This window comes from Tachyglossus aculeatus, chromosome 12 (genome assembly GCF_015852505.1).
Source record: "Tachyglossus aculeatus isolate mTacAcu1 chromosome 12, mTacAcu1.pri, whole genome shotgun sequence".
Taxonomy (NCBI): Eukaryota; Metazoa; Chordata; class Mammalia; order Monotremata; family Tachyglossidae; genus Tachyglossus; species Tachyglossus aculeatus.
This window is the reverse complement of record NC_052077.1, coordinates 27,109,536-27,135,041: the sequence shown is the minus strand read 5'-3', so window position 1 is coordinate 27,135,041 and position 25,506 is coordinate 27,109,536. Positions and strand designations below refer to the sequence as shown.

Below are 25,506 nucleotides of genomic sequence, written 5' to 3'. Positions count from 1 at the left end.
ATTTACACCCTTTAGAAACACACACATTTCAGGGAAAAAGACAATTCCACCATTTCTCCTTGAATCTATACATTTGCTCATATTCGGTCTTCTATCTGACATGTTGGAGTCATCCTTCAGAGACAATAGCAGAGATACAAATGAGTTTTCTGGACCCAAATGATTTGTACTTGTTCATGTTCTAAATCGAATTTAGATGGAATAGTAGAGTAAAATTAGTTTAGAAAATCAAGTATAATTTATCTCCCAAGAAGGGAGGTCATTGTCTTAAAAATGATGCAGCTCTGTACAATTAGTAATAAAAAACCTGCAAGTTTCAGGCGTAAGTACCTTGATAGTTTCTCCCCAGTTAGAGACCATTAACCATTCATCTTGGTGCCAACAGGACTGACCAAGTTGGGGTTCTTTTTAGTACTGAGACTCGATCCTTTTGTCACTTGTTCTTAATCTAGTTATGCTGTCTGGAATCCACTCCTTTCTTAGTAACATGTTCTGTTTATTAAAGTTTTTCTAAATCGTAATGGGTTACTGCTGGAACTACAGGCTGGTCCACTTGGGAATCTCAGTTCATTAATTAATTAATTCATTCATTCATTCAATCGTATTCATTGAGCACTTACTGTGTGCAGAGCACTGTACTAAGCGCTTGGGAAGTACAAGTTGGCAACATATAGAGACGGTCCCTACCCAACAGTGGGCTCACAGTCTAGAAGGGGGAGAGAAAGAACAAAACAAAACATATTAACAAAATAAAATAAATAGAATATGTACAAGTAAAATAAATAGAGTAATAAATATGTACAAACATATATACATATATATAGGTACTGTGGGGAAGGGAAGGAGGTAAGGCGGGGGGATAGAAGGGGGGAGAGGAAGGAGGGGGCTCAGTCTGGGCAGGCCTCCCAGAATTCTTTTTCTCATGAGCAAGAAAAAACATTGTAACAATACCGCTACTACTCCTAAAAATAATAACAATGATAACCATGGTATTTAATAATAATAATAATAATCACATTTATTAAGTGCTTACTATGTGCAAAGCACTGTTCTAAGCACTGGGGAGGATACAAGTTGATCAGGTTGTCCCACGAGGGGCTCACAGTTTTAATCCCCATTTTACAGATGAGGTAACTGAGGCCCAGAGAAGTTAAGTGACTTGCCCAGAGTCACACAGCTGAAAAGCAGCAGAGCATGGATTTGAACCCATGCCTCTGACTCCAAAGCCCGTGCTCTTTCTACTGAGCCATGCTGCTTCTCGCTATTTGTTAAGCATTATGTGCCGAGCACTGTACAAAGCCCCGGGGTAATAATAATGATGATATCTGTTAAGCGCTTACTATGTGTCAAGCACTGTGGGTGTATAAAAGTTAATCAGGTTGAACACTGTCCCTCTCCCATATGGGCCTCACAGTGTAAGTAGGAGGAAGAACAGGCATTGAATTCCCATTTTACAAATGAGGAAACTAAGGCAAGGAGATGTGAAATAACTTGCCCAAGGTCACACAGCAGTCAAGTGGCAGAGGTGGGATTAGAGCCCAATTCCCCTCCCAGGCCTGTGCTCTTTCCACTAGGCCACACTGCTTCCCATGTTCTGAGAAATGAACCCTCATGAACCATATCATCTCCTGTACTACTCTGATTAACAACCTTACCCCACTTGCCGCTAAGAGCTCAGAGATCTCACTTTTGGGAGATTTTTGTTTCCAAATTCAAGAAGGATATATTTACTCGGCATGCTTTCCCCAGAGTTTTAGCTGGGAAACAACACCCATAATAGCAATTCTTGTGCTATTTATTAAGTGTTTATTATGTGCCAAGCACTGAGGCAGATACAAGATAATAGATCAGACACAGACCCAATCTCACATGGGGCTCACAGTGTGAAGGAAACAGAACAGGTATTTTATTCCTGTTGTACAGATGAGGCAAAGAGTCATAGAGAAGATAACTCGCAGCACGGGGAAGCAGCATGGACTAGTGGAAAGACCACGAGCCTTGGAGTTAGAAGACCTAAATCCTAATCCTGGCTCCACTACTTACCTGCTGTGTGACCTTGGGCAAATCATTTAACTTCTCTGTGCCTCAGGTCCCTCATCTGCAAAATAGGAATTCGATACCTGTTCTCCCTCCTACTTATTACTCTATTTATTTATTTATTTTACTTGTACATATCTATTCTATTTATTTTATTTTGTTAGTATGTTTGGTTTTGTTCTCTGTCTCCCCCTTTTAGACTGTGAGCCCACTGTTGGGTAGGGACTGTCTCTATATGTTGCCAATTTGTACTTCCCAAGCACTTAGTACAGTGCTCTGCACATAGTAAGTGCTCAATAAATACGATTGATTGATTGATTGATTAGATTGTGAGCCCCATGTGGGACCTAATGATCTAGTATCTACCCCAGTGCTTAGTACAGTGCTTGGTGCATAGTAAGTGTTTATTACTATTATTATTATCATCATCTTGCCTAAGGTCATAGAGCAAGAAGGAGGACTGGTACTACTGAGATTCTCATGCTCTTTCCACTAGTCATGTTTCTTCCCGGTGCAAAGGTATTATCTATTATTCAGGGGGATAAAAATGCATCGATAATAAAAAACAGTTCTTGTGCTTGTTCAAACATAGCATACAGATGTATTCCAGCTATTTATGGCCTGGAATGCAGCTGGGATGAAGGTATGAAAAAATGAGGTTGTGATGGGAACAATAGGAGTGAGTAAAATTGAGAGCTGGCATCTAGGCCAAAAAAAAAAAAAAAAAGGGTGAGGTGGTTATGAGAGAGGAGAGCCAAAAGAAGCAGGCTGGAGCCATAGAAAACTTTGAACGGGTGGGTAAGAACTCTGAGTTTGAAATGGCACACAATGGGAATTGGTGAAGGGATTTAAGGGCAAGGATTTGACAGATTCACAGAGATGAGGAAAGAAAAAAAGATTTTATCCATTCAATTCTGACTAGATTTCTCCACTTTAGGAGGAGCAAGAGCGAGAATTTAATGACAAGGGGAAAACAGCCATATTAAGGGTAGTTGATTTTTTAGACAAAGCCCTGGATATTCCAGGTGACTTTTGGCAATGCTACCAGTCAGGATGCTCCAATCTTTTCACCCTGGAACTCCTCCAGTGGAAAATCCTCTCGTGGGATAAAAACCCAGAGAATTGAGAAGCAGCATGGCCTAATGACTAGATTACGGTTCTGGGAGTCAGAAGGATCTGGGTTCTAATCCCAGCTCTGCCACTTCTTTGCTGTGTGACACTGGGCAAATCACTTAAATTCTCTGTGCCTCAGTTAACTCAACTGTAAAATGGGGAATAAGACTGTGAGCCCCTCGTGCCACATGGACTGTGTCCAACCCATTTAGCCCAGTGCTTAGAACAGTGACTGGTCCACAGTAAGAGCTTAACAAATACCACTAAAAAAAAAAAATAGTTTCCTGACTGCCCCAATGGAGTTGTTATTAATATTAATCATATTTATTCAGCACTTACTGTATGCAAAGCACTGTTAGTTTGATATGAGGAGCCAAAATTTGAGCTAAGGTAGCACTCATTCTTGGAATTAATCAGTAGTATTTATTGAAGTATTTAGAGAAGCAGCATGGCTCAATGGAAAGAGCCCGGGCTTTGGAGTCAGAGGTCATGGGTTCGAATTCTGGCTTCATCACATCTCTGCTGTGTGACCTTGGGCAAATCACTTAACTTCTCTGAGCCTCAGTTACCTCATCCATAAAATGGGGATTAAGACTGTGAGCCCCACGTGGGACAAGTTGATCACCTTGTATCCACCCCCAGCGCTTAGAACAGTGCTCTGCACATAGTAAGTGCTTAACAAATACCATTATTATTATTATTATTGAGTACCGACTGTATGTAGAGGGACAGAGAGAGAGAAAGAAAGAGAGAGTACATTCTACCCAACTTCAACTAAGAGGTGGGGTGGCAACACCTCTTTAATGAGTACCTGAATGTAGAGACAAAACGGACCCTCTCATTATGGCTCAAGCACAAATGAGCATATTTCTATTGCATTATCATGTTCATTTGTACATTACCCTATGCAAGGAAGCAGTCTGTAGCCACTTTAATTATTCTTTGGATTTAAAATCTGGTCCACATTCCAGAGAGCAATGCCATATTTATTTCCAATAAATATTATTTTTAGTAACTGCTCGTGAAAAGAGCACAGAATCCTGAGTTCTAATTACAGCTCCTTCACTCATCTGCTTTACATCCTGGGGCAAATAAGATAACTTTTTTGTGCCTTGTTTGTTTCCTCCTTTGTAAAATGGAAAATAAATACCCATTCTCCCTCTGCTTTGGACTGTGAGCCCTGCGTAGGATAGCGACTTTGTGTGTTTGAATTCTTACCACAGTGTTTGGCACATAGTAAGTGTTTAACAAATACCACAATTATTTATTATCATTAATTGCAGATTAAGTTGGTCATTAAATGACTGGAGTTAGGAAAGGTCCACTTGACAAAGCACTTATGTACATGTCTGTACTTTATATATATTAACGTCTGTCTCCCTCTCTAGACTGTAGGCTCATTCTGGGCAGGGAATGTGTCTGTTTATTGTTATAGTGTACCCTCCCACGTGCTTAGTGCAGTGCTCTGCACACAGTAAGTGCTCAACAAACTTGACGAATGAATGAATGAATGAAGCCAAAATAAAAGTTAGACTGCATGTAGAGTGATTAGCTGCTGCTTCTGTGTGTCCCCACCCAAAACACTGGTTTCTTCCTTGGGGTAAAGGGGTTGAGGAGAAATGATGTGGACTCATTTCATTGCTAGGTGTTAATTATGCTCTTTTCTTCAGATTAAGTGATAATTACCATCATTATTCCTACCACTAATGGAGTCAATGTTCCAACACCTCACACCTATGTAACCAATGTGAATATCCCTAATTTAATTCTTATTTAATGCTATTTTTCTAGCCTATTTATATAATTTAATCTTTACCCCTCTCCCCTTTCCATGGGCACTAGCAGTCTTTCCTGAATTGCACCTCCCTAGTGGTCACTTACCCAACTCTGGAAAATAATGGGATCAATTATCACTGAGTCAGAGAGGTGAGAGACTAAATTAACACCCAGCTGGGTGGAGCGAATTATCTCCCCTTTCTCTCCCATTAAAAATAAAATGGCGTATTGTGTGATGATCTGGTAAATGGTGCATTTAGCTGAAATGCTTGTTTATGCGTCCCTACCAGAATGATTACAGATGGAGGTGGGGAGTTCTGGGAGAGATGTGTCCATGGCGCCGCTATGGGTCGGACACGATTTAACAGCATGTCAAGACAATCAATCAATCAATCAATCATATTTATTGAGCGCTTACTATGTGCAGAGCACTGTACTAAGCGCTTGGGAAGTACAAGTTGGCAACATATAGAGACAGTTCCTACCCAACAGTGGGCTCAGTCAGTCAGTCAACAGTATTTAGGGAGCACCCATTGGATGCAGAAGAGAAGTGTTTTGCTTTGTTGTCCATCTCCCCCTTCTAGACTGTGAGCCCGTTGTTGGGTAGGGATCGCCTCTATATGTTGCCGGCTTGTATTTCCCAAGCTCTTAGTACAGTGCTCTGCACACAGTAAGCGCTCAATAAGTATGATTGAATGAATAAATGACTGAAAGTGCAAGTTGGAAGGAATATAAAAGACTCCATCCTCCACCTGTGGAGCCTGGGGGAGACAGGATGAAACCAACTTAAGAAACATAAAATACAAATGGCTGAAAATTGTGAATTTAGGAAGACAGAAACATACACTACACAAGTAGTATTAGGTTCCTGGAGAAACACTGAAGACTGCCATTGGGCGAGGTTATGGCTTAGTGGTAAGAGCACGGGCTTCGGAGTCAGCGGTCATGGGTTCTAATCCCGGCTCTGCTACTTAGCAACTGTGTGATTTTGGGCAAGTCACTTAACTTCTCTGGGCCTCAGTTACCTCAACTGTAAAATGAGGATTAAGACTGAGCCCCACGTGGAACAAACTGATTACCTTGTATCTACCCCAGTGCATAGAACAGTGCTTGGCACATAGTAAGCATTAAACAAATACAAATTATTATTATTATTAAATATTCATGGAGGAGGAGAGTTTGAGGTATTTTGTTCTTGAGGGAGAGAAAGGGACATAGGTTGGCAAAGAGGTTAGGTAAGGACATTTCAGGTGGGATTGACAAGCAGATGATGAGTCATATGCAGGGACCAGTCAGCAGGTTTTGTTGGTGGAATAGGGAATATGAGTTATTGTGAATAACAGACAATGAGGACAGATAGGTAAGGAGGCACAACTGGGAAGAAGAAGTGGAAGAGTGGGAAGAGGAGGAATAAATAAATCAATAACGGAACCTACCTTGGGAAGAGGTAGTTTTTTAGGAGGGCTTTGAAGGTAGAGCAGGCCATGATTTGAGGGGGGTCAGAGATAATGGGTCAGAATGAAAGAGTGAGAGTGAGAGATATTTAGGAGGTTAGGTTGGAGCAAATAATAATAGCGATAATAATAATATTAAGTAATTGTATTAAGTAATAGTAACAACTAGAGAAGCAGCATGGCCTAATGGCTAGAGCACAGGCCTGGATACACGTTTAATGTCGCAACTTCATTCAATCGTATTAATCCCCCTTCTAGGCTGTGAGCCCGTTGTTGGGTAAGGACCGCCTCACTGTACTTCCCAGGCGCTTAGTACAGTGCTCTGCACAAAGTAAGCACTCAATAAATACGATTGAATGAATGAATGAACTTTTTCTGTTCCCTTTCTCAGCACATTGATGAACATAGTAAACCTGGACTGAGGCGTGATGCTTCATTCCCTCCTGCCCCTGGTGATGCTTGTCCATTTGTTTCCATTCTCCGAGAATGAGCAGCCAAAGCCCCATCGGTTGCTGCTGGCATTTATTCATTCATTCAAACGTATTTATTGTGCACTTACCGTATGTGGAGCACTGTACTCTGCACTGGGGAGAGTGCAATACAATGAACAGACAGTAAACCTAAAAACTCACTTAAAACTTTCCTTCTACTTTTGTTTCTTTTCATCCCAGCTTATATTCACTTTCTAGAAGTTGTATATTTTAAGAAATAACTCGGGAAGAAAATATAATATAAAATATATAATATAAAAAAGGGGTATAACGTATTTTTACATGCTTTTTTTCCTTTCCACTTTTGAAGGTCCAGATGGCATTAAGGATTATCGCCCCAAGATCCCCGATTTTACTCGTTTTATAGGAGACAAGCCTCCAGCATTAGGTGCTACCAGTGAGCTCAAGTATTTATGGCGTCCTGCCCCAATGAAGTGCTTCACCCCAGCTCACAGAAGTAGTTATGTTGGCGAGATTGGCTGGGCAGTAAACCAGTTTGGTCTTCCCCAAATGAACCTTCAGTCAGGCAACAACATCAAGGTAGGTTCGGCTGCCTTGTGGGCAGGGAACATGTCGACGAACTCTATTATATTGTACCCTCCCAAGTGCTTAGTACTCTGCACATAGTAAGCACTCAATAAATATGATTGATTGGGAGAGCACAATAGACTAAATAGATATGATCCCTGTCTCCTAGGATGTTGCAATGTTATTTATTCATTTATTTTAATGGTATTTGTTTAGCATTTACTATCTGTGCCAGGCACTGCTCTAAGTGCTGTGGTAGGTATGGGATAATCTGGTTGGACACAATCCCTGTCCCACATGGCACCTACAATCTTAATCTCCATTTCACAGATGAGGTAACGGAGGCACAGAGAAGTTAAGTGACTTACCCAAGGTCACACAGCAGACAAGTGGCAGACCAGGGATTAGAGCCCAGGTCCTCTGACTCCTGGGCCCGTGATCTTTCCACTAGACCAGGCTGCTTCTTGAGCAGCCCATATTGCACACTTGCTGTGTGCAGAGTACTGCACTAAGCACTTGGGAGAGTACAATATAGTAGGGTTGGCTGGCACGATGGCATAAAAGGAACTTACACTCTAGAAGGGGAAATAAAGTACAGATAGGGGAATGGAAGAGCGTAAGGATACATACTTAATGGCTGTAGGATTGATGGAAGGAGGCCGTGTATGTGTGTGAATCATCATCATCAATCGTATTTATTGAGCGCTTACTGTGTGCAGAGCACTGTACTAAGCGCTTGGGAAGTACAAGTTGGCAACATATAGAGACAGTCCCTACCCAACAGTGGGCTCACAGTCTAAAAGAAAAAAATAATAATAATCATGGCATTTGTTAAGCGCTTACTATGTGCAAAGCACTGTTCTAAGCGCTGGGGGGGATACACTGTGATCAAGTTGCCCCACGTAGGGCTCACAGTCTTAATCCCCATTTTTACAGATGGGGTAACTAAGGCTCAGAGAAGTTAAGTGACTTGCCCAAGGTCACACAGCAGACTTGTGGTGGAGGCGGGATTCGAACCCACGCCCTCTGCCTCCAAAGCCCGGGCTTTTCCCACTGAGCCATGCTGCTTCTCTGTGTGAATATTAAGTGCTTAAGGATACAGACGCAAGTGCTTAGATGATGCAGAAATGAGGCTTAGACAGAGAATCAATCAATCATTCATATTTATTGAGTGTTCACTGTGTGCCGAGCACCATACTAAGCGCTTGGGAGAGTACAACAGAGTTGGTAGGCACGCGTCCTGCCCAGAATGAATTTGTAGCCTAGAGGGAAGGCCTCTTGAAGGAGATGTGCTTATAATCTAGCAGAAGGGCAAGTTTAGGATAGCAAACACAGCTCCTGAGAATTTCTCTGGAGGATTTGGAGAATGGAAGCTGTTGCCAACTCTGAAGCTAGACTCACAGCATGTAAGACACACTCATTTACACACACACACACGCAAGAACTGTAACCTCACTCGCCCCTGCTGCAACATACCCATGCATCCACAAACCCACATACACAGACTTTCAGAACCACATGCCCTCATTCTTTCAGTGCATTCATCCACACAAAATTGGCCTACACAATGATGTTGTGTTGTTGGAGGAAAAATTTCCCATTGAAATGGCTAGGCAAGCCTAAATCCAAGCACTCACTTAACAAGCAGTGATAGAGCAGCATAAGCAAAAACCAAGCTAGGGAGTTACTGTGGAAACCGTGACAGCAATATGTGCCCCTGAATCACAGAGCATTCTAGGCCTTTTCATCTCCTCATCCTGCCCTTCCCATCTTGTTATTGGCCTATGGGGGGGTCTCGGGACAATCCCTGGAGTGCAGGAAAACCGTCAGGAGGTAGAGGGAGAAAATACTGGGCCAGGGCAGCTGTCAATCAGGCAGATTCCCGAGCTAATCACATACCAAAGCACCCTTCCTCCAGGGGTTCTGCCTATCATCAAACTCCAGTTCTCAAGTAAACCAAAAATGTCACCACCTTCCCTTCTGTTAATTTGAAAGCACCAACACTAACCTGTGTGTATGAGAAACAGCATGGCTTAGTGGCTAGAGCACAAGCCTGAGTGTCAGAAGGACCTGGGTTCTAATCCCAGCTCTTCCACTTTCTGCTGTGTGACCTTGGGCAAGTCACTTCACTTCTCTGTGCCTCAGTTCCTTCATCTGTAAAATGAGCATTAACAGTGAGAGCCCAATGTGGGACATGAACTGTGTCCATCCTGATTATCTCGTATCTACCCCAGAGCTTATTTCTGTGACTGGTGCCTGGTAAGTGCTTAACAAATATAAAAAAACCCAACAAAAAACAAAACACCTGTGTGCAGGGACAAAGGAGGTGGGATTTGTTAAGCTTCTCTTGACTGTTTCCAAACTGAGTGCAGTCTGCTTTGCATAGACAAACACATTCACTGTTTCCTCATAGATCAGTTCCTATTACCCCATGACAGACCACTTCCCCCTCCACAGGCAGAGATCCCCGGAAAATAATTCCCTTGGGAGGGCTGGTTCCACAGGTTAGCTTTGGTGTTTTCAAGTTAACAGAAGGGACCCTGGTGACATTTTTGTTTTCCTTCAGAACTGGAGTTTGATGATAAGCAGAACGCATGGAGGAAGGGGGCTTTGGTTTTAGCTCGGGAATCCGCCTGCTTAACAGTGAAAATGGGTGCTGAGTCCAGAGCCCAGACAATAGATCATTTAACCATTTTCTCATTTTAATCTAAGATTTCTCACGATTGCTCTGGTATTGTCAATATATTAAAAATAATTTAAAAATAGACAGCTACTACTTGGATTTTAGTTTCCTGCATGTGTCTGACAAGTTCCAAATCATTTCGTTTCTCACATTCCTAATCTGCAGATGTTGCTGTCAACAGACACGATTAAAAAAAAATCCTGCCCTTTTCGGTGTGATATAAAAGCAAATTCTAATGGATTTTCTATAATTAGAAAAGTCTCTAGATTATAGTTTCTTCCCTAAATTCATTTACATTATATTTGTCATAAAGTTAGCTACCTATGGTTTAATAGAAAACTAATTACATTAGCCCCCTACACCCCCAAGAGCTTTATAAAGTACTGTGTTTCACGGCACCACTGAAAGCCTTGGAAAAACTGGAGTCTCTTACAAGTTGTTCACCTGTTAACTAGTAGTAGATGCAGCATGGCCTAGTGAATACAGCATAAGCCTGAGAGTCAGAAGTCCATTCCTCCATGTGTCTTCTTAGGCAGGTCATTTAATTTCTCTTTGCTTCAATTACCGCATCTGTAAAATAGGGATTAAGACTGTGAGCTCCATGTGGCTGATTAGTTTGTACTTATCCTGGCACTTGTGCAGTGCTTGGCACTCAGTAAGCACTTAACAAATACCATAAAATTGTAATAGTAGTAGTATTTACCAAACACCCATAGGGTGAAACGCACTATACTAAGAGCTTGGGAAATACAGCAGAAAAGTAAGACACAATCCCTGCCCACCAAAAGCTACACTCTTAATGGTGGGGCAAACATAAATATATTTAGGACTAGTGGAAACAGTAAGATGGTTAGAGATTCCTAAGACATATCCCTTATTAATATGAAACATAGAGTCCTTCCCTCACCTACAGGCCACACGGGTTTTTTTACTTCTTTTCCTGGAACTGGGAAGGAAGCATTTTTAGGCTTTGCTTCTAGACCGTGAGCCCGTTGTTGGGTAGGGACCGTCTCTATACGTTGCCGATTTGCACTTCCCAAGTGCTTAGTACAGTGCCTTGCACACAGTAAGTGCTCAATAAGTATGACTGAATGAATGAATGAATGACATGAGCTGTCAATATTGAGCTCTCAGTGGTTGAAAATCAGCTACAATATTACCAGTAAATGTCTTGGGACTGAATTAACAGGGTATATGATGGTGGATGCCGCATTAATTTCAGTATGAGTATGCAGCAGATGTATCATTATAAACATGATTTTTAAAAGCCAAATTCCTTCCTTTATCCCTAGATCCGTGCAGGGTAGGTCTCATGTTAAATGTCAAGGTGAGCAGAGTTTGCCCCTTTCAGAGGATTGAATAGGACATGGGCTTGGGAGTCAGAAGATCCTGAGTTCTAATCCTGATGTGTGACCTTGGGCAAAGTTAAGTTAACTTTGGAAGCCACAAAGCATGGGCTTCTATCCCACGTCTGCCCAAGCTGTTTTACCCTTCAGACTTTCCCTATCCTTCCAGAGACTCCCCAGGGATAGGACAGGCAGGAAGGGCACTGCTGTTAGTGGATGCCCAAGCCAATCAGAAATTCAAGGGGGAAAAAAAAAAGAATCCTGTCAACATTCATTCATTCATTCAATCGTATTTATTGAGCACTTACTGCGTGCGGAGCACTGTACTAAGCGCTTGAGAAGTACAAGTTGGCAACATGACTCTAGCCTCAGGTGTTTCAACCTTTCTATGCTGAACTGCAACAAAAAAAGCAAATGTAATTCTCCTTCCAATCACCAGGCATCTTTAGTGATATTAAGACCAATGTAGATTCTGATCTTTCATTCTTCCAGCCTTTTAAGGTTGGTTCCCCTGAACAAGACAATTTTACTCTGGGAATGAGTTCCACCACCCTTTGTTTCAACTGGTCCCATTTTCAAAAGGTTTGTTTCAGTTTCATTAGAGGCAGTTTCATGAAAAAATTCTGGTTGGGTAGGGACTGTCTCTATATGTTGCCAATTTGTACTTCCCAAGCGCTTAGTACAGTGCTCTGCACACAGTAAGCACTCAATAAATACGATTGATTGATTGATTGGGGTGAGTGAGTCACCTTTGATTGGAATCAAGCAATCACTTTTGGAAATGCTGACCTGGGTTTTGAGCCCAAACCTTTCCTCCACCTTTCCCCTCAGAACCGCTTACTAAAAGGCAAGCTCAGAAATGTAAGGGGAAAACATCGACCCAAACAGCCTAGGATAAAACTGCTTGGAATTAGACTGTCGGTGGATCTAAAAAGTGGCAGAGACGTCTAATACGGTGCTGTCTCAGGGACCCCTGCAGAAACCCTAATGGCTGAAAAAATATAATGAGAGGAAAGTTTTCATGGAGCATTTCATGCATGAACCAGATCAAATATTAAAATATTGGGCCAACTGGCTTAGCCCAAGCAAAAGATTGTTTTATCCTTTACTAAGGCACAGCCCTAGAGGAATGACTCGGAACTTATCCTGCTGGGATCTGGGCCTCTGAAGGGAAAATTCTAAAATTTCATCCAGAGACTCTCAGCAGTCTCATTTACTTATAGGCCTCAGCTCAGGAAACTGTCTACCTCAGATGTGCCCCTCTTGAGCGTTTTTCAAAAGTCTGACTCAGAGCCATTCTGAGAGGGATGTTAGGTTTTGAATAAGGAGCATTTTTGGTGGTGTCTTGGATATGAGCTGCCAGCCCCACATTTCCGTCATTGCTTTATCAGATAAACGGACACCGTCTACCAATGTGCTTTGTCTTTTTCATACCACTTGGTAAAGAGGAGTGGAAAATGAACTGACTTGCCTGGCTTTCTAGGAGATTGGATTTAACAGGGGCAATACAGACGATCAGAAAAAGGCAGTGGATTACAGATACATATCAGGAGGTGAGAGGGGCTGTGAGAGTGGCCAGGGAGCAACAGTAGCCCTGACAGTTGGTGGATGCCCTGACCAGAAATTTTACATTGTACTGTACAAGGAAGGTGACAGGTCGAATAGCAACCGAATTTCTCAAAGGGGTGGCTGATGTGCTTGAGAGAGAAACAATCCACTAAATCCACTTCCTAGAGAATGTAACTAAAATTCTAAAACTCTAGAAACTTTTAGACTGTGAGCCCACTGTTGGGTAGGGACTGTCTCTATATGTTGCCAACTTGTACTTCCCAAGCGCTTAGTACAGTGCTCTGCACACAGTAAGCGCTCAATAAATACGATTGATTGATTGATTGAAACTTTGGACCCACTGTGTAAATGTGCGAAAGTTATCTAACTTCTGCTATGCCACAGTTCTGTCTGATCTCATCAGACAGTGATGAATATAAATTAGATTATGGCCTAAAGGTATTTTGTGGTCTACTGAGTCATGGGCTCTGTGAACATGATCCATATCTGTTTTGAAGCTAAAAATACTGTATTTTTTCCTATTAAATTCACATTATCAAGTTGGGTCTTGGTTTGGTGCAAGGAAATCTAAAGTGGATTATAGCTAAAATCTGCAAACATCTGAAATATGTTAGAGAAGCAGCGTGGCTCAGTGGAAAGAGCTCGGGCTTTGGAGTCAGAGGTCATGGGTTCAAATCCTGGCTCTGCCAACTGTCAGCTGTGTGACTTTGGGCAAGTCACTTCACTTCCCTGGGCCTCAGTGACCTCATCTGAAAAATGGGGATTAAGACTGTGAGCCCCCCGTGGGACAACTTGACCACCTTGTAACCTCCCCAGTGCTTAGAACAGTGCTTTGCACATAATAAGCACTTAATAAATGCCATTATCATCATCATCAAATATACAGGCCAACAGAGCATAATGACCTCCAGCCATCTTTATTATTTCCCTCCCTTCCTTCACTCTAAATATTCAGTAAACATTTTAATCTAGGACATATTCATTCATTCATTCAGTCATATTTATTGATCGCTTAACCATGTGCAGAGCACTGTACTAAGCACTTAGAAAGTACAATTCAGCAACAGATAGAGACAAACCCTACCCAACAACGGGCTCGCAGTCTAGAAGACATATGCATTTGGAGATACTATAAACACACTAGACATTTAGGAGAGAGCTAAATATATTTTCCTAAGGTCATGCTTGAAAGCCTATAGGATCAGAATATCAACAGGAATCCAAATTCTATAACTTGACTGGAAAACCTTAGAGTTTCTATGGAATTGTAACTGTTTGGCATGCCTCTGAAGTTATAGAACAAATGGATAACTGATTTAGAAAATGATTCTAGAGGCTGGAATATTTACATACCGGTGTGAGGAAGAAATAAATCCAAAAAAATGATCCTCAGAGAGGAAAAGAAACCAGTCAGATTATTAGCCTCTGAGAGAGTGATAAATTGATAGATGGAAAATGGTTGAGAGAGCACAGAATTTATAGCTTTGTCCCAACTACCCAAACCCACTGTGCACATCACTTATCTCTTTGTTTTGGAGCACACAGCAAAAATAGAATGCTTGGTGTCTTAAAAGTCCTCCTCTTAAAAGACTTCTAGCACATTTTTCTGCAGAGTCCCAGCAAAAACTGCTAAAGAAACCTAAGAATACACTAGATTAGAAAAACACAATTACAACTCCTAGAGTAATTATTCATAAAGCAGCCACCATTTAAGTTTGGCTTGAAATTTAAGTGTAATTTTATTATGCAAAGGGCCTCGGTTCCCATCTCCACTGGGTTTCTGTGTTCCATAGATAATTGGACAATTAACTTGGAGGAACACACTTCTCAACCTCTACATTAATACCAGCAGCCAAACCCATTAGAGGCCCCCAGGGTTGCAAAACAGGCATTTGACTGTATTTCACAAAGTGTACAACAAACACACACAGAGACTTCTGCAAGGCTTTCCGCTCATCTTTTGTTTAGTGATCAGAGCAGCATCAACCCAGAATAATCAGATTCCAATCACCGGATAGACATTATCAACCAAGCTTGGCTAATAGGGCTGTTAGTAAAGGGTCACGTGCCTTATCACAAGTGGTTACTGATTCCTTCCAGACCAATCTTGACATTGTTTTCATTAGCAAAACACAACATTTTAAGGATGTGCTCAGAGGAGAAGCCAGAAAGTAACTTGACCTGTATCTAGAAACTGAGCAGAATTCGCTCATCTTCACTTTTCAGGGCCAATCTGTTTCTTCTGCTTCAATGAGGGGCAAAGGGATTTCTCTTTAGGATTAATTAAATTTGGCCCACAAAATGAAGCACCATGGAGAATCTTTGCATGCCACTTAGCAGAGTGAAAGGCAGTAAGTCTATCAATCATAAATTGATGCCAACCATAAAAGAGACTATATATACATGCATATATATATGCATATATTGATGTCAGTCAGAAGAAATGATACCTACATTTATAATCTTTTCCTCATGTCATCAATTCTTGGATTATATTATTATTGTAAATATTCTAGAAATGTCATGAAATAACATGTCTATAATCCAGCTCCCTTAGTGGGAAGAGGGTGGAGAGGCATTGGTGAACTGATCATCAATTTGCAGAAATCCAAGCCTTTCATCTTACTGCAGAATCATCAATGTTACTCTGATAACTCAAGGGAAACTACTACAGCTTTAAAAACAGTCTAGTCCATTTATACTGGATACATGTGGATTTTGAACTGGTAAATGAAGTATGGTTCCTGGCTTTACTGCTCTGTTTTGAGAACAGTGAATTCCAAGGTGGAATTCAAGGATTCAAAACTTTAGGCATAAATGTTTTCTTTCTCCTGGGCTGAATACACAAATAATCTATTTCACATGCTCCGTTTTCCAATAAGCCTTTGTGTTTCGCTGGAAATATTATGCATTGTTACAGTGGGAATTCTGCCTCTCTTGGGCTGTGAGAAATAAAGCATTTAAATGGTTAACTGAAATATTTAGTGAATTGGGCCAAAGATAGAAAAAAAAATTAGCATAAAAAAGGTACCCTCGGGGGATTTTCCACTCAAATTTGTTCAAGGATAAGAATTTCCAAGAGCCTTAAATCATAAATGGAGAGCGGAAGAGGGGAGGCTCTGAGCAAGCTTAAGGGTTCTTAAAATCTATTACAATTATTTTCATTGTATTGGTGAAGAAAAGATTGCAGAATGGTAGGGGGAAAACAATGCTAAGTGTGAAAGTCTATTGGATAATAGACACAGAAGAAACAAAACAAAAATAGAGTAAGGCAATGAGAAAGGAGGCAGTCAGGTTACTCTTGTGCAAAGGGCATTTCTGGTAGTTCATGACCAGACTTAGGAAGAGATGCGTAAAGTGAAAACCTTGTAAACATGAATGGAAGGCCCAGGTGTAAATTAAGTGGAAAAGGACATTGCAGCAAAACACATGTAAATTTTATCTCACTCGGCATCACTCGGTAGATCAGTAGATACCTTCTAAACTGGATTATAACAACCCACCAGAGGTCAAATTCTCATAATGCCAGGCCGCTGGGAGCAATGTTCAGGATTGGAATTCCTGGGGTTTAGTGACATCTTGGGACATGCTCCTTCTGTCCCACAGGCCACTAGACAAATGTCCAAACCTCCACCATATAGGACTTGTTTTGGTAGGAAATGATTCATTTGGAGCATATAATAGCTCTGATAAACTGCAGTCTAAAAAAGCAGGAGCAATGAGTGATTTGGCTGCACACATTCATTAGCCACTGAGTTGCGTGTTGTCACGGGTGAGGTACTCTTCTGATCAGACAGTTTTTTCATTCCAGAGACCAGTGGGAAAAGCAGCACTTTATTCTCCATATTTCATTAAGTTTAACTCAACGCTGAGTACAACTGTCTAAATCATAACAAATCTCATTAATAAATTAAGATAGATGAGAAGAGGGCAAACATGTCTTAGAGAAGCAACACTTTGGGAAGCTTTTGTTTTTACTTTTAATTGCCCCATATACTATCAAATCTGCAGGGTAGGAATTTTAAAAAAAATATGGAAAAGTTTACTTGACATTTATATGGTGAGATGATGGAAGATCCAAGATACCCAGTTACCCTAAAAAGCATTCTCACAAACTTCACATGAAGGAAAATTGTAGTAGTACTGGTACTTACTGTGGTACTAACCGGTTATAGTGCTGAATGCATTAACAAAAACTGTGTCTTTCAATACCTTGGTGTCTTGTATTAGACAGGCTTGCAGTGTCGGATGAATGTTCTCTCCTTCCCTAACAACATTCTAGCCAAACAGGGTAAGGAAGACACACATTCTGGCATTTGCCCTTGGCATAATCAATCAATCAAATCAATGATATTTATTAAATGCTTACTCCAAATGGAGCACTATGGTAAGCACTTGGTGAAGTACAAATAGACAAAGCAGAAAGGAGGGTAAATAGACAAAATGAGGGCTCAGAGGAAAGCATCTTGGAGGAGATGTGATTTCAAAAAGGTTTTGAAGATGGGAAGTGTGGTGGTCTGTTGGATATGAAGGGGGATGGAGTTCTGGGCAAGAGAGAGGTCATGGGCAAGGGGTCAGCACTGAGAGAGATGAGATTGGGGCAGGCAGCAGGTTGGGGTTAGAGGAGAGAAGTGTGTGGGCTGGATTGTAGTGAGGTAAGATCAGTGAGGTAAGGCATGATGTGGGGAACTGATTGAGTGCTTTAAAAGCAATGGTAAAGAGTAGCTGTTTGATTCAGAGGTAGTTGGGATAACTTTGGAGGTTTTTGAGGAATGGGGAGATGTGGATAATGCTATTTTAGGAAAATGACTAGGCAACAGAATGAAATATGGACTGGCAATGGGAGAGACAGGAGGCTGGAAGGTCAGCAAGGAGGCTGGAAATGTTAAGTGCTTGGATCAGCATGGATGTAGGCTGGATGGAGAGGAAAGGGTGGATTTTACTGATGTGAAAGTAGAACTGACAAGTTTGCGTGACAGATTAAATATGTGGGTTAGATGAGAGCGATGAGTCAAGGATAATGCCAAGGTTATGGGCTTGCGAGATAGGGAGGATGGTGGTGTTGTCTGCGGTGACAGGAAAGCCAGAAGATGGGGTTTGGGTGAGATAAAGAGTTCTGTTTTGGCCATGTTTGAGACGTTGGTGGGACATCCAAGTAGAGAGGTCCTGAAGGCAGGAGGAAATGTGAGTCTGCATAGAAGAAGAGAGGCCAGGCTGCAGAGGTAGATTTGGGAATTGTCTGCATAGAGATGGTAGATGAATCCAATTGAATGAGTTCTCCAGGTTTGATGCAGATGACTCGGTGACAGAATCTGCTGTTAGTGAAACAATTACAGAACATCATCAATGAACTCCCTGAAGCACCTGGTGAATCAGACAAACGGGAGACTTACAAAAACTTGAAGGGCAACGTGCATTTTCAGACAAGCATGCACCTGTGAGTGGCATCTATTTTGAGCACAAAGACCAACTATCTACATCATCCAAGAATTCTGAGGGTGCATAAGACATCGAACTAGATGCTTGAGGCAGAGTAATAAGATACGCTCTCTGATTTCAAGAAAGATAATCTGGGAGTTGGGGGAAAGGAGGAAGACAGGAGAGAGATGCATATATTATCTGTCACCATGTGTTGTGTATGTGTGTGTGTGTGTGTGTGTGTGTTTGTGTGTGTGAGTATTCAGCATACCCAGGGTTTTCACACCTCCTTCCCACAAATTGCCAGTGCGTTCTGTGGTTCCAGGTTTAGCTGAATATCAATGGGATGGAGGGTGACCATATGGTAAGGCTCAGTGCAAGAAGGTTCGAGGATTTTAACAGATACAAACCGTAATCATTTTGTGGGTGCCCAAGCTCATCGAGGGACCCTTTTGCTCCCACCCTGGATTGATTCTGGTTGCATAGATCAGGTAAGAAACAAACCGCAAACAAGCAATTTGGCGGGGGTGGCGGAGACACGTTGAGAGAATGGAGGGAGCTATAAGGTACCAGAAAATGAAAGAGTGATGTGAAATGGAGAGAGGCAGCTGGAAAGAAAGCATCATGGAAAGAGAGGCCCTGAGGAAAAGAAGACGAATGCAGGCAGCCCAGATCTAAGATTTAGAATCAAATTTCCAACGGAATAAGATTGAGGCCGATTTTGACGGAGCTTATCATTCTGGGTCGGGATTCTAGTGACCAAAACAACTGCATTTTCTCTGTGGTTTATGATTTCCTCCAAAATTGCTTAAGGGCTGTAGCTCCATAATTCATCGATGTCTGCTATTTATTTTCCATTATGTGATGTAACAGTGCAACAAACCTGCCACCTTAAAAATGACTTCCATTATAAATGTGCTTCAGAAAATCAGTGGGTTAAAGGAACCATTCAAACCCAGTCAGTAGTAAAATGCTGCAAGAAATCAAGTGACTCACTAAAACAGCAGCCAGTCAGCCTGGTGGTTTAATAATTGGTATTTATCATAGGCTGTGAAAACCTCCCCAGCTGAAAAAGATTTGAGTTTGGCTACAAAAATAAAAAGCAAGAACAATGAAAATTGTCTCTGAGGCATGAATTATTGAGTGAACTGACTGGAAGATTTCAGTTTAATACTGACATTTAAAATTACAAGTCGAAGGATAAATTCTGCTCTAAGAAGACGGCAGTGTGAGAAAATGAACGGGGAAAAAATACAAAGACAGGTCTTAGTTTAAATATGGATTTTCTGCTTATAAGCAATGAGAATAATGATGGGGTGGGTAATGAAATCGGATAAAGAGAGTGAAAGATAGGAACCTAGTAGAGGCAATGACCCTCAAAATACATGTGCTCCCCAATAAGAGCTTTGTTGAGAGGGTAGCTCATTCAGGGCCAGCTGCTCGTTCTTGCTCCGGAATTCACTCTCTAACCTCGTTCCTTAGAAGCTCAAAGCAAAAATTTCTAGGCTTCAGGGAATCTCAGAGAACAAGGTGATAATGAACTATTTCCTTGGACCTTTTATAAGTCAAGGGAAGATTGCTGTAGTTGTTGAAGTAGTAATAGTTGTAGTATTCATTAAGGACTTACTCTTATTCTGTTTGAAACTCTGGGAAAAAAACACACTAGTGGAATTAGACATGGCACCTAGCCATCAAGGAGCTCGCAATCTAAGAATATAAAAGGCAGCAAGAGGGACTGGTGATAAACACATGGGAGAAGAAACAATCAAATACCTAAACAACATAAAGGCCTTTCAAAGCCATATTGAAGGCATGTCTCCTCCATGAGGCCTTCCCTGACTAAGCCCTCTTTTTCTTTTCTTCAGCTCCCTTCTGTGTCACCCAGACTTGCCCCCTTTATTCATCTCCCCTCCCAATCCTACAGCACTTATGCACATTTCTGTAATTTATGTATTTAATGTCTGTCTTCCCATTTAGGCTGTAAACTCACTGTGGGCAGGGAATGTGTCTGTTGTATTTTACTCTCCCAAGTGCTTAGTACAGTGCTCTGCACACAGTAAGCACTCAATAAATATGACTGACTAATTGACTAACTGAAAAGGCGAGGACAAATACACAAAATAAAATATAAAAGCAGAAGGCAACTGCTAGATTTCTTTCCTGTAGTCCATAAATCAACTGCCTTGCTTAGGTCTTCTTGCCTGAGAAGCAACCTGGCTCTGTGGAAAGAGCACGGGGTTTGGAGTCAGAGGTCATGGGTTCAAATCCAGGCTCTGCCAATTGTCAGCTGTGTGACTTTGAGCAAGTCCCTTAACTTCTCTGTGCCTCAGTTACCTCATCTGTAAAATGGGGATTAAGACTGTGAGCCCCCCATGGGACAACCTGATCACCTTGTAACCTCCCCAGCGCTTAGAACAGTGCTTTGCACATAGTAAGTGCTTAATAAATGCCATCATTATTATTATTTTTATATTGACATCTGTGGGGTCAGGAAGCCTTAAATTTTCCATCTCACTCCTTCCTTTATTCTTATGCTGATAGCACCAAGCCACATACGAGCCAGCCATATCTTGTTACTATCAAACAAGAAGATGATGAGACAAAATAAAGGGAACATGACCTGGAGGCACTCCAGGTAACCTTCCCATTAACCTCAGTACCGGTTGGTCCTTAGCAGAGAGCCATGTCCATTTCTGGGCTCCAGGTAAAGAAGAATAAACAGAAAGTTTCCGGAGGAAGTCATGGAACAGAATAAAGATGTTGGAAAAATGGGACTGGGCTACACTGCAGATCCAGTAGAGATCTTTAGATTCTTTTCTGCTATTTTCACATTTATTTCTTCTCTTGGGCTGGTACTATGGATTTCCCTTGCTGGTCCCTCCCTGTGTGGGGAGCAGTCTCTATCGCTTCCACCTTCCCTGTAATTCTGTATTCGCTCTCAGTTCCAGGTCACTTTGCTAACTAATCCTTCTCTCTGTTTCTCCCTCCATAGTCAACCATGCTCATCCTGCACTCAATCTATGCAGCTCATCAATGCAACTTATTCTTTTTCCTTCTTGACAGCTTGGAGAATTTCGCAATGCTTCTGAGTTGCGGGCTACTCACCGATATCAGAATCCATGGTAAGTTCTTGTCCTTGCTGACGGAGATCACTTTATTCTAGAAAGTAAATTAGAATCCATTTAACCTCTGATTGTATCTCGCTGTTGCACAGCAATGAGCAATGTAAGATTTCATAAAATAATGAAGAACATTAGAGGTGTGTATGTGTGTGTGTAATAACAATAATAATTGTGATGTTTGTTAAGTGCTTACTGTAGGCCAAGCCCTGTGCTAAGCACTGGGGTAGATTCAGGCTAATCGGGCACCACATGGGACTCAAAGAGTAAATAGAAGGGAGAACAGTGAATCTGTTCACTCAGTGTCACTCTCCTCCCTTCATTAAGGGGTGTGAAGGAGAAAGATAGCTAAAGGGAACTGAAGTACTTGGGGTTTTGAAATAGGGATACTGGGAGTTCAGGTATAGAAGAAGTTCTCAATAAAGGTATGCCCCATCATACTACCATAATATGTTTCCCAAAAATGCATCTTTATCACAAATGGTCATACTGTGGGACACGTCTTCTTGTACTGTATCAGTAACATACTAATAACTTCAGTAAGATTCCTTCTGCGAAGATGTTGTTTCAGTAAGGGTGTTAGACCATGAATGAACTAGTAAGCAGAACCACACAGCTCCTTCTTGCAAGAAGCTTAGCATGGTCTACTGGAGAGTGAAGGGGCACCGGAGTCAGAAGATCTGGGTTCTAATCCTGACTCTGCCAATGGCTTGCTGTGTGACCTTGGTCAAGTCATTTAACTTCTCTGTGCTTCAGTTCTCCTGTTCTTCCTCCTACTTGGTGAGCCCCATGCAGGACAAGGATTGTGCCCAACCTAATTAATTTGTATCTGCTCCAGCATTTAGAACAGTGTTTGACACATAGGAAGTGCTTAAATACCATAAAAAAGCTTACATTCTAGAGCAAGGCACAGGCAAACAGCCGACGAAGATGAGGAAAATTGTTTATTTTTATTTCCTTTTGGGTTAAGGGGAAAGAGAAGAGAGTGGGAAGACTTGGGGAGCTCGGGGGGTTCAATGGGCAAAAAGTAACTAGAGCGAGAGATTGTAAACTCCCCACTAGATTGTAAACTTCTCGTGGTCAGAGGTCACGACTACTAGCTTCGTTGTATTGTACTCTCCCAAGCGCTTAGTTCAGTGCTCTGCACACAGTAAGCATGCAATAAAAACCATTGATGATGGACTGAAATGCAAGAAGCAAGTGAAGGAAGAACAGACGGAGTAAGGAGAAGAGGAAAACAAAGTCGTGGTTGTCAAAAATAGCAATGGTCAAAGAAATGACTTTACCTCTTTAAATAATACTCTTAGGTGAAAAGATCACATATTAAATTATTTAGACAAATAGCCACTCCCACTTCATGCTGTTGTCCTAGAAACCATCATAATAGCTCCTATCAGTTAATAAAATTAGTTCTGCTGAAGTCACATAATGATTTTGATTTAAACTGATTCAAACCTGCTTGCTCCACTATGCATTAAACATGTTTAACCTTGAGATATGTTTGGAGTGACAGCCCCAAGGAGCAAAGCAAGAGTCATTCTTTCCAGTATTGTAACTCTTTATCGGCTCTTAGAAAGCCTTCCAGCGAGGGATTAAATCAGGCACACTCTCACAAGACTGCAAGCTAAAATTATTTTTTCAGTTGTAATATACGGAAAGATAATGGATTCATTATACTGAAGAAATAACCACTGAAGCCCTCTGAACCTCTGAACTGTTGCTTTTAAGCATTAAGAACAGGAAAAAATGGAGTAGTTCGTTATCACAGACTATCTCTCTGTGTGCAACACACAGTCATGCGAGATATAGCCTGTCATAAATAGCAGGGGCAAATCGGCATAACCTTTGCTTTTTGCAGGCTCTATTTCAGCGCAGGTTCTCCCTTGCTCAGTATTACAAAATGATCACATTTCAACTGTGAAGGTATGCAGTATTAGCTTTGCGGATAAGTGACAAGAATGCAGAAGAGTGACCAGTTAGATAAGGAATAAAGGAAACATTTCTAATCAGATAGAGAAATGTCACAACAGAATGCACTGCCAGATAGTGAACTTGCAGATCTTTGAAGTATGTAAATGGCTTGTCTTCACTAGGCTGGGCTTGCCAAGCTTCTCCCCATCCAGCAGACAATCCATGTTTCCTGGTGCTTCTGCTATTTGAGGCATAGAAAAGAGGAGGTCAGTTCTGGACACCTGACAGCACTTAGCCAGCTATTTGGCAGCAAAGTCTTGCTGTTTCGGCAGTGGAAATAAATTCATCAGTTAGCAAAGCAGTCAGGCACCGGGGCCTTCTGATGAGAGCCGCCTGGCCTGGTTCTGAAGGAGAAAGAAGAAACGTAGGATAGTTGGCTCTTTTTCAGTCCCTTAATGCAGTCCTCAATTAGGTATTTTCCAAACGTCAAGCCTGTCATCTGGGGACGAGAAGTTGAAGTTCTTCTTTATCTCTTGCTTTTTCTCCTTGATTGCCACAAGCTGTAGAGCACTGTTTCTTTCAGCCAATGTGAATTATGTTTCAGAAAATCTAATCATGAAGTTTTGATAAAAGTCCAGGAATAATCCACTTTGCCCGGCAAAGGACACTCCTCGGCCCATCCTCCTTACCATCCTACCAGTGAGGAGAGGGTCAGGATTCCCATTGTATTCTAAAACACAGCCAGGAGTTAGGGCCTGCAGGGTGGCTAGCCAAGATTGTGGGGGGAGGGAAAGGGAGAGGAAGGGCAGGGAGAGAGAGAGGGGTTCCTGCAGAGGTAGTCTCTGGCCCTTAAGTAAGCACACCCTCTGCCTGCTTTACTAACCTCTCCCCCTTCCTAGAGCCCCAGAAGCGTAGTCACATACGTACACTCTGTGGATTATGGATTATGGATCATATAATATCATATGGATTATGACCCAAACCTGATAGCACCTATTGCCCATGACTGTCCGGAGTGGCGATGACCATCGGGACAGCTCCCGCGGTCATGGGTGCCTTCCTTCACATACTCTCTCTTACCTCCTTTCTTTCCCGCTCAACCCTGAATCCCTGCCCTGTGCTCTCCTCTGCAGCAACAGCAGCAGCTGAAGCTCTTCCTTTCCCCCACCCCAGGGCTAGCCAGTGGGTAAATCATCATCAGAGTGGATAGAGAGATGGAAGTAGACAGGCCTCATGGTGTGCGTATGTGTGTGTGTGTGTGTCGGGGGGGTGTTCTAAAGTGTTAATAATAATAATAATAATGTTGGTATTTGTTAAGTGCTTACTGCACTGTTCTAAGCACTGGGGGGAATACAAGGAGATGAGGTTGTCCCATGTGGGGCTCACAGTCTTAATCCCCATTTTACAGATGAGGGAACTGAGGCACGGAGAAGTGAAGTGACTTGCCCAAGGTCACACAGCGGACATGTGGGGGAGGTGGGACTCGAACCCATGACCTGCGACTCCCAAGCCCGCGCTCTTTCCACTGAGCCACGCTGCTTCTCTAAAATTCTTGGTGCTAGCCACTGTAGTTTGGAGAAGCAGCGTGGCTCAGTGGAAAGAGCCCGGGCTTTGGAGTCAGAGGTCATGGGTTCAAATCCCGGCTCCGCCAACTGTCAGCTGTGTGACTTTGGGCAAGTCACTTCACTTCTCTGTGCCTCAGTTCCCTCATCTGGAAAATGGGGATTAAGACTGTGAGTCCCCCGTGGGACAACCTGATCACCTTATATTCTCCCCAGTGCTTAGAACAGTGCTTTGCACATAGTAAGCGCTTAATAAATGCCATTATTATTATTATTATTATAGTTTGTTGACCCCGGACTTCCTGAAGAAGCTTGGAGCCTTGGGGTGTAGGTCTGCCTGGTGGCTTTGAGGTAACCGGGTAGACTGTGAGATATTGATGCCTCTTTACTTGTTTTGATGTCTGTCGCCTCCCCATATCTAGACCCTAACCCCACTGTGGGCAGGGATTGTCTCTATCCCTATCTAGAAGCAGCATGGCTTGGTGGAAAGAGCCCGGGC

General features: G+C 42.1%; 1 protein-coding gene across 1 annotated transcript in view; it reads left to right on the top strand.

Annotated features, from left to right (window-relative positions):
- The window catches only part of C12H4orf45 (chromosome 12 C4orf45 homolog), a 52,449-nt gene that overhangs the window by 9,166 nt on the left and 17,777 nt on the right, over window positions 1-25,506 (top strand). The window contains exons 2-3 of the mRNA XM_038755262.1: window positions 7,182-7,411; window positions 21,479-21,537. Coding sequence (XP_038611190.1) covers window positions 7,182-7,411; window positions 21,479-21,537 — 289 coding nt within the window. The remainder of the gene's footprint in view (window positions 1-7,181; window positions 7,412-21,478; window positions 21,538-25,506) is intronic.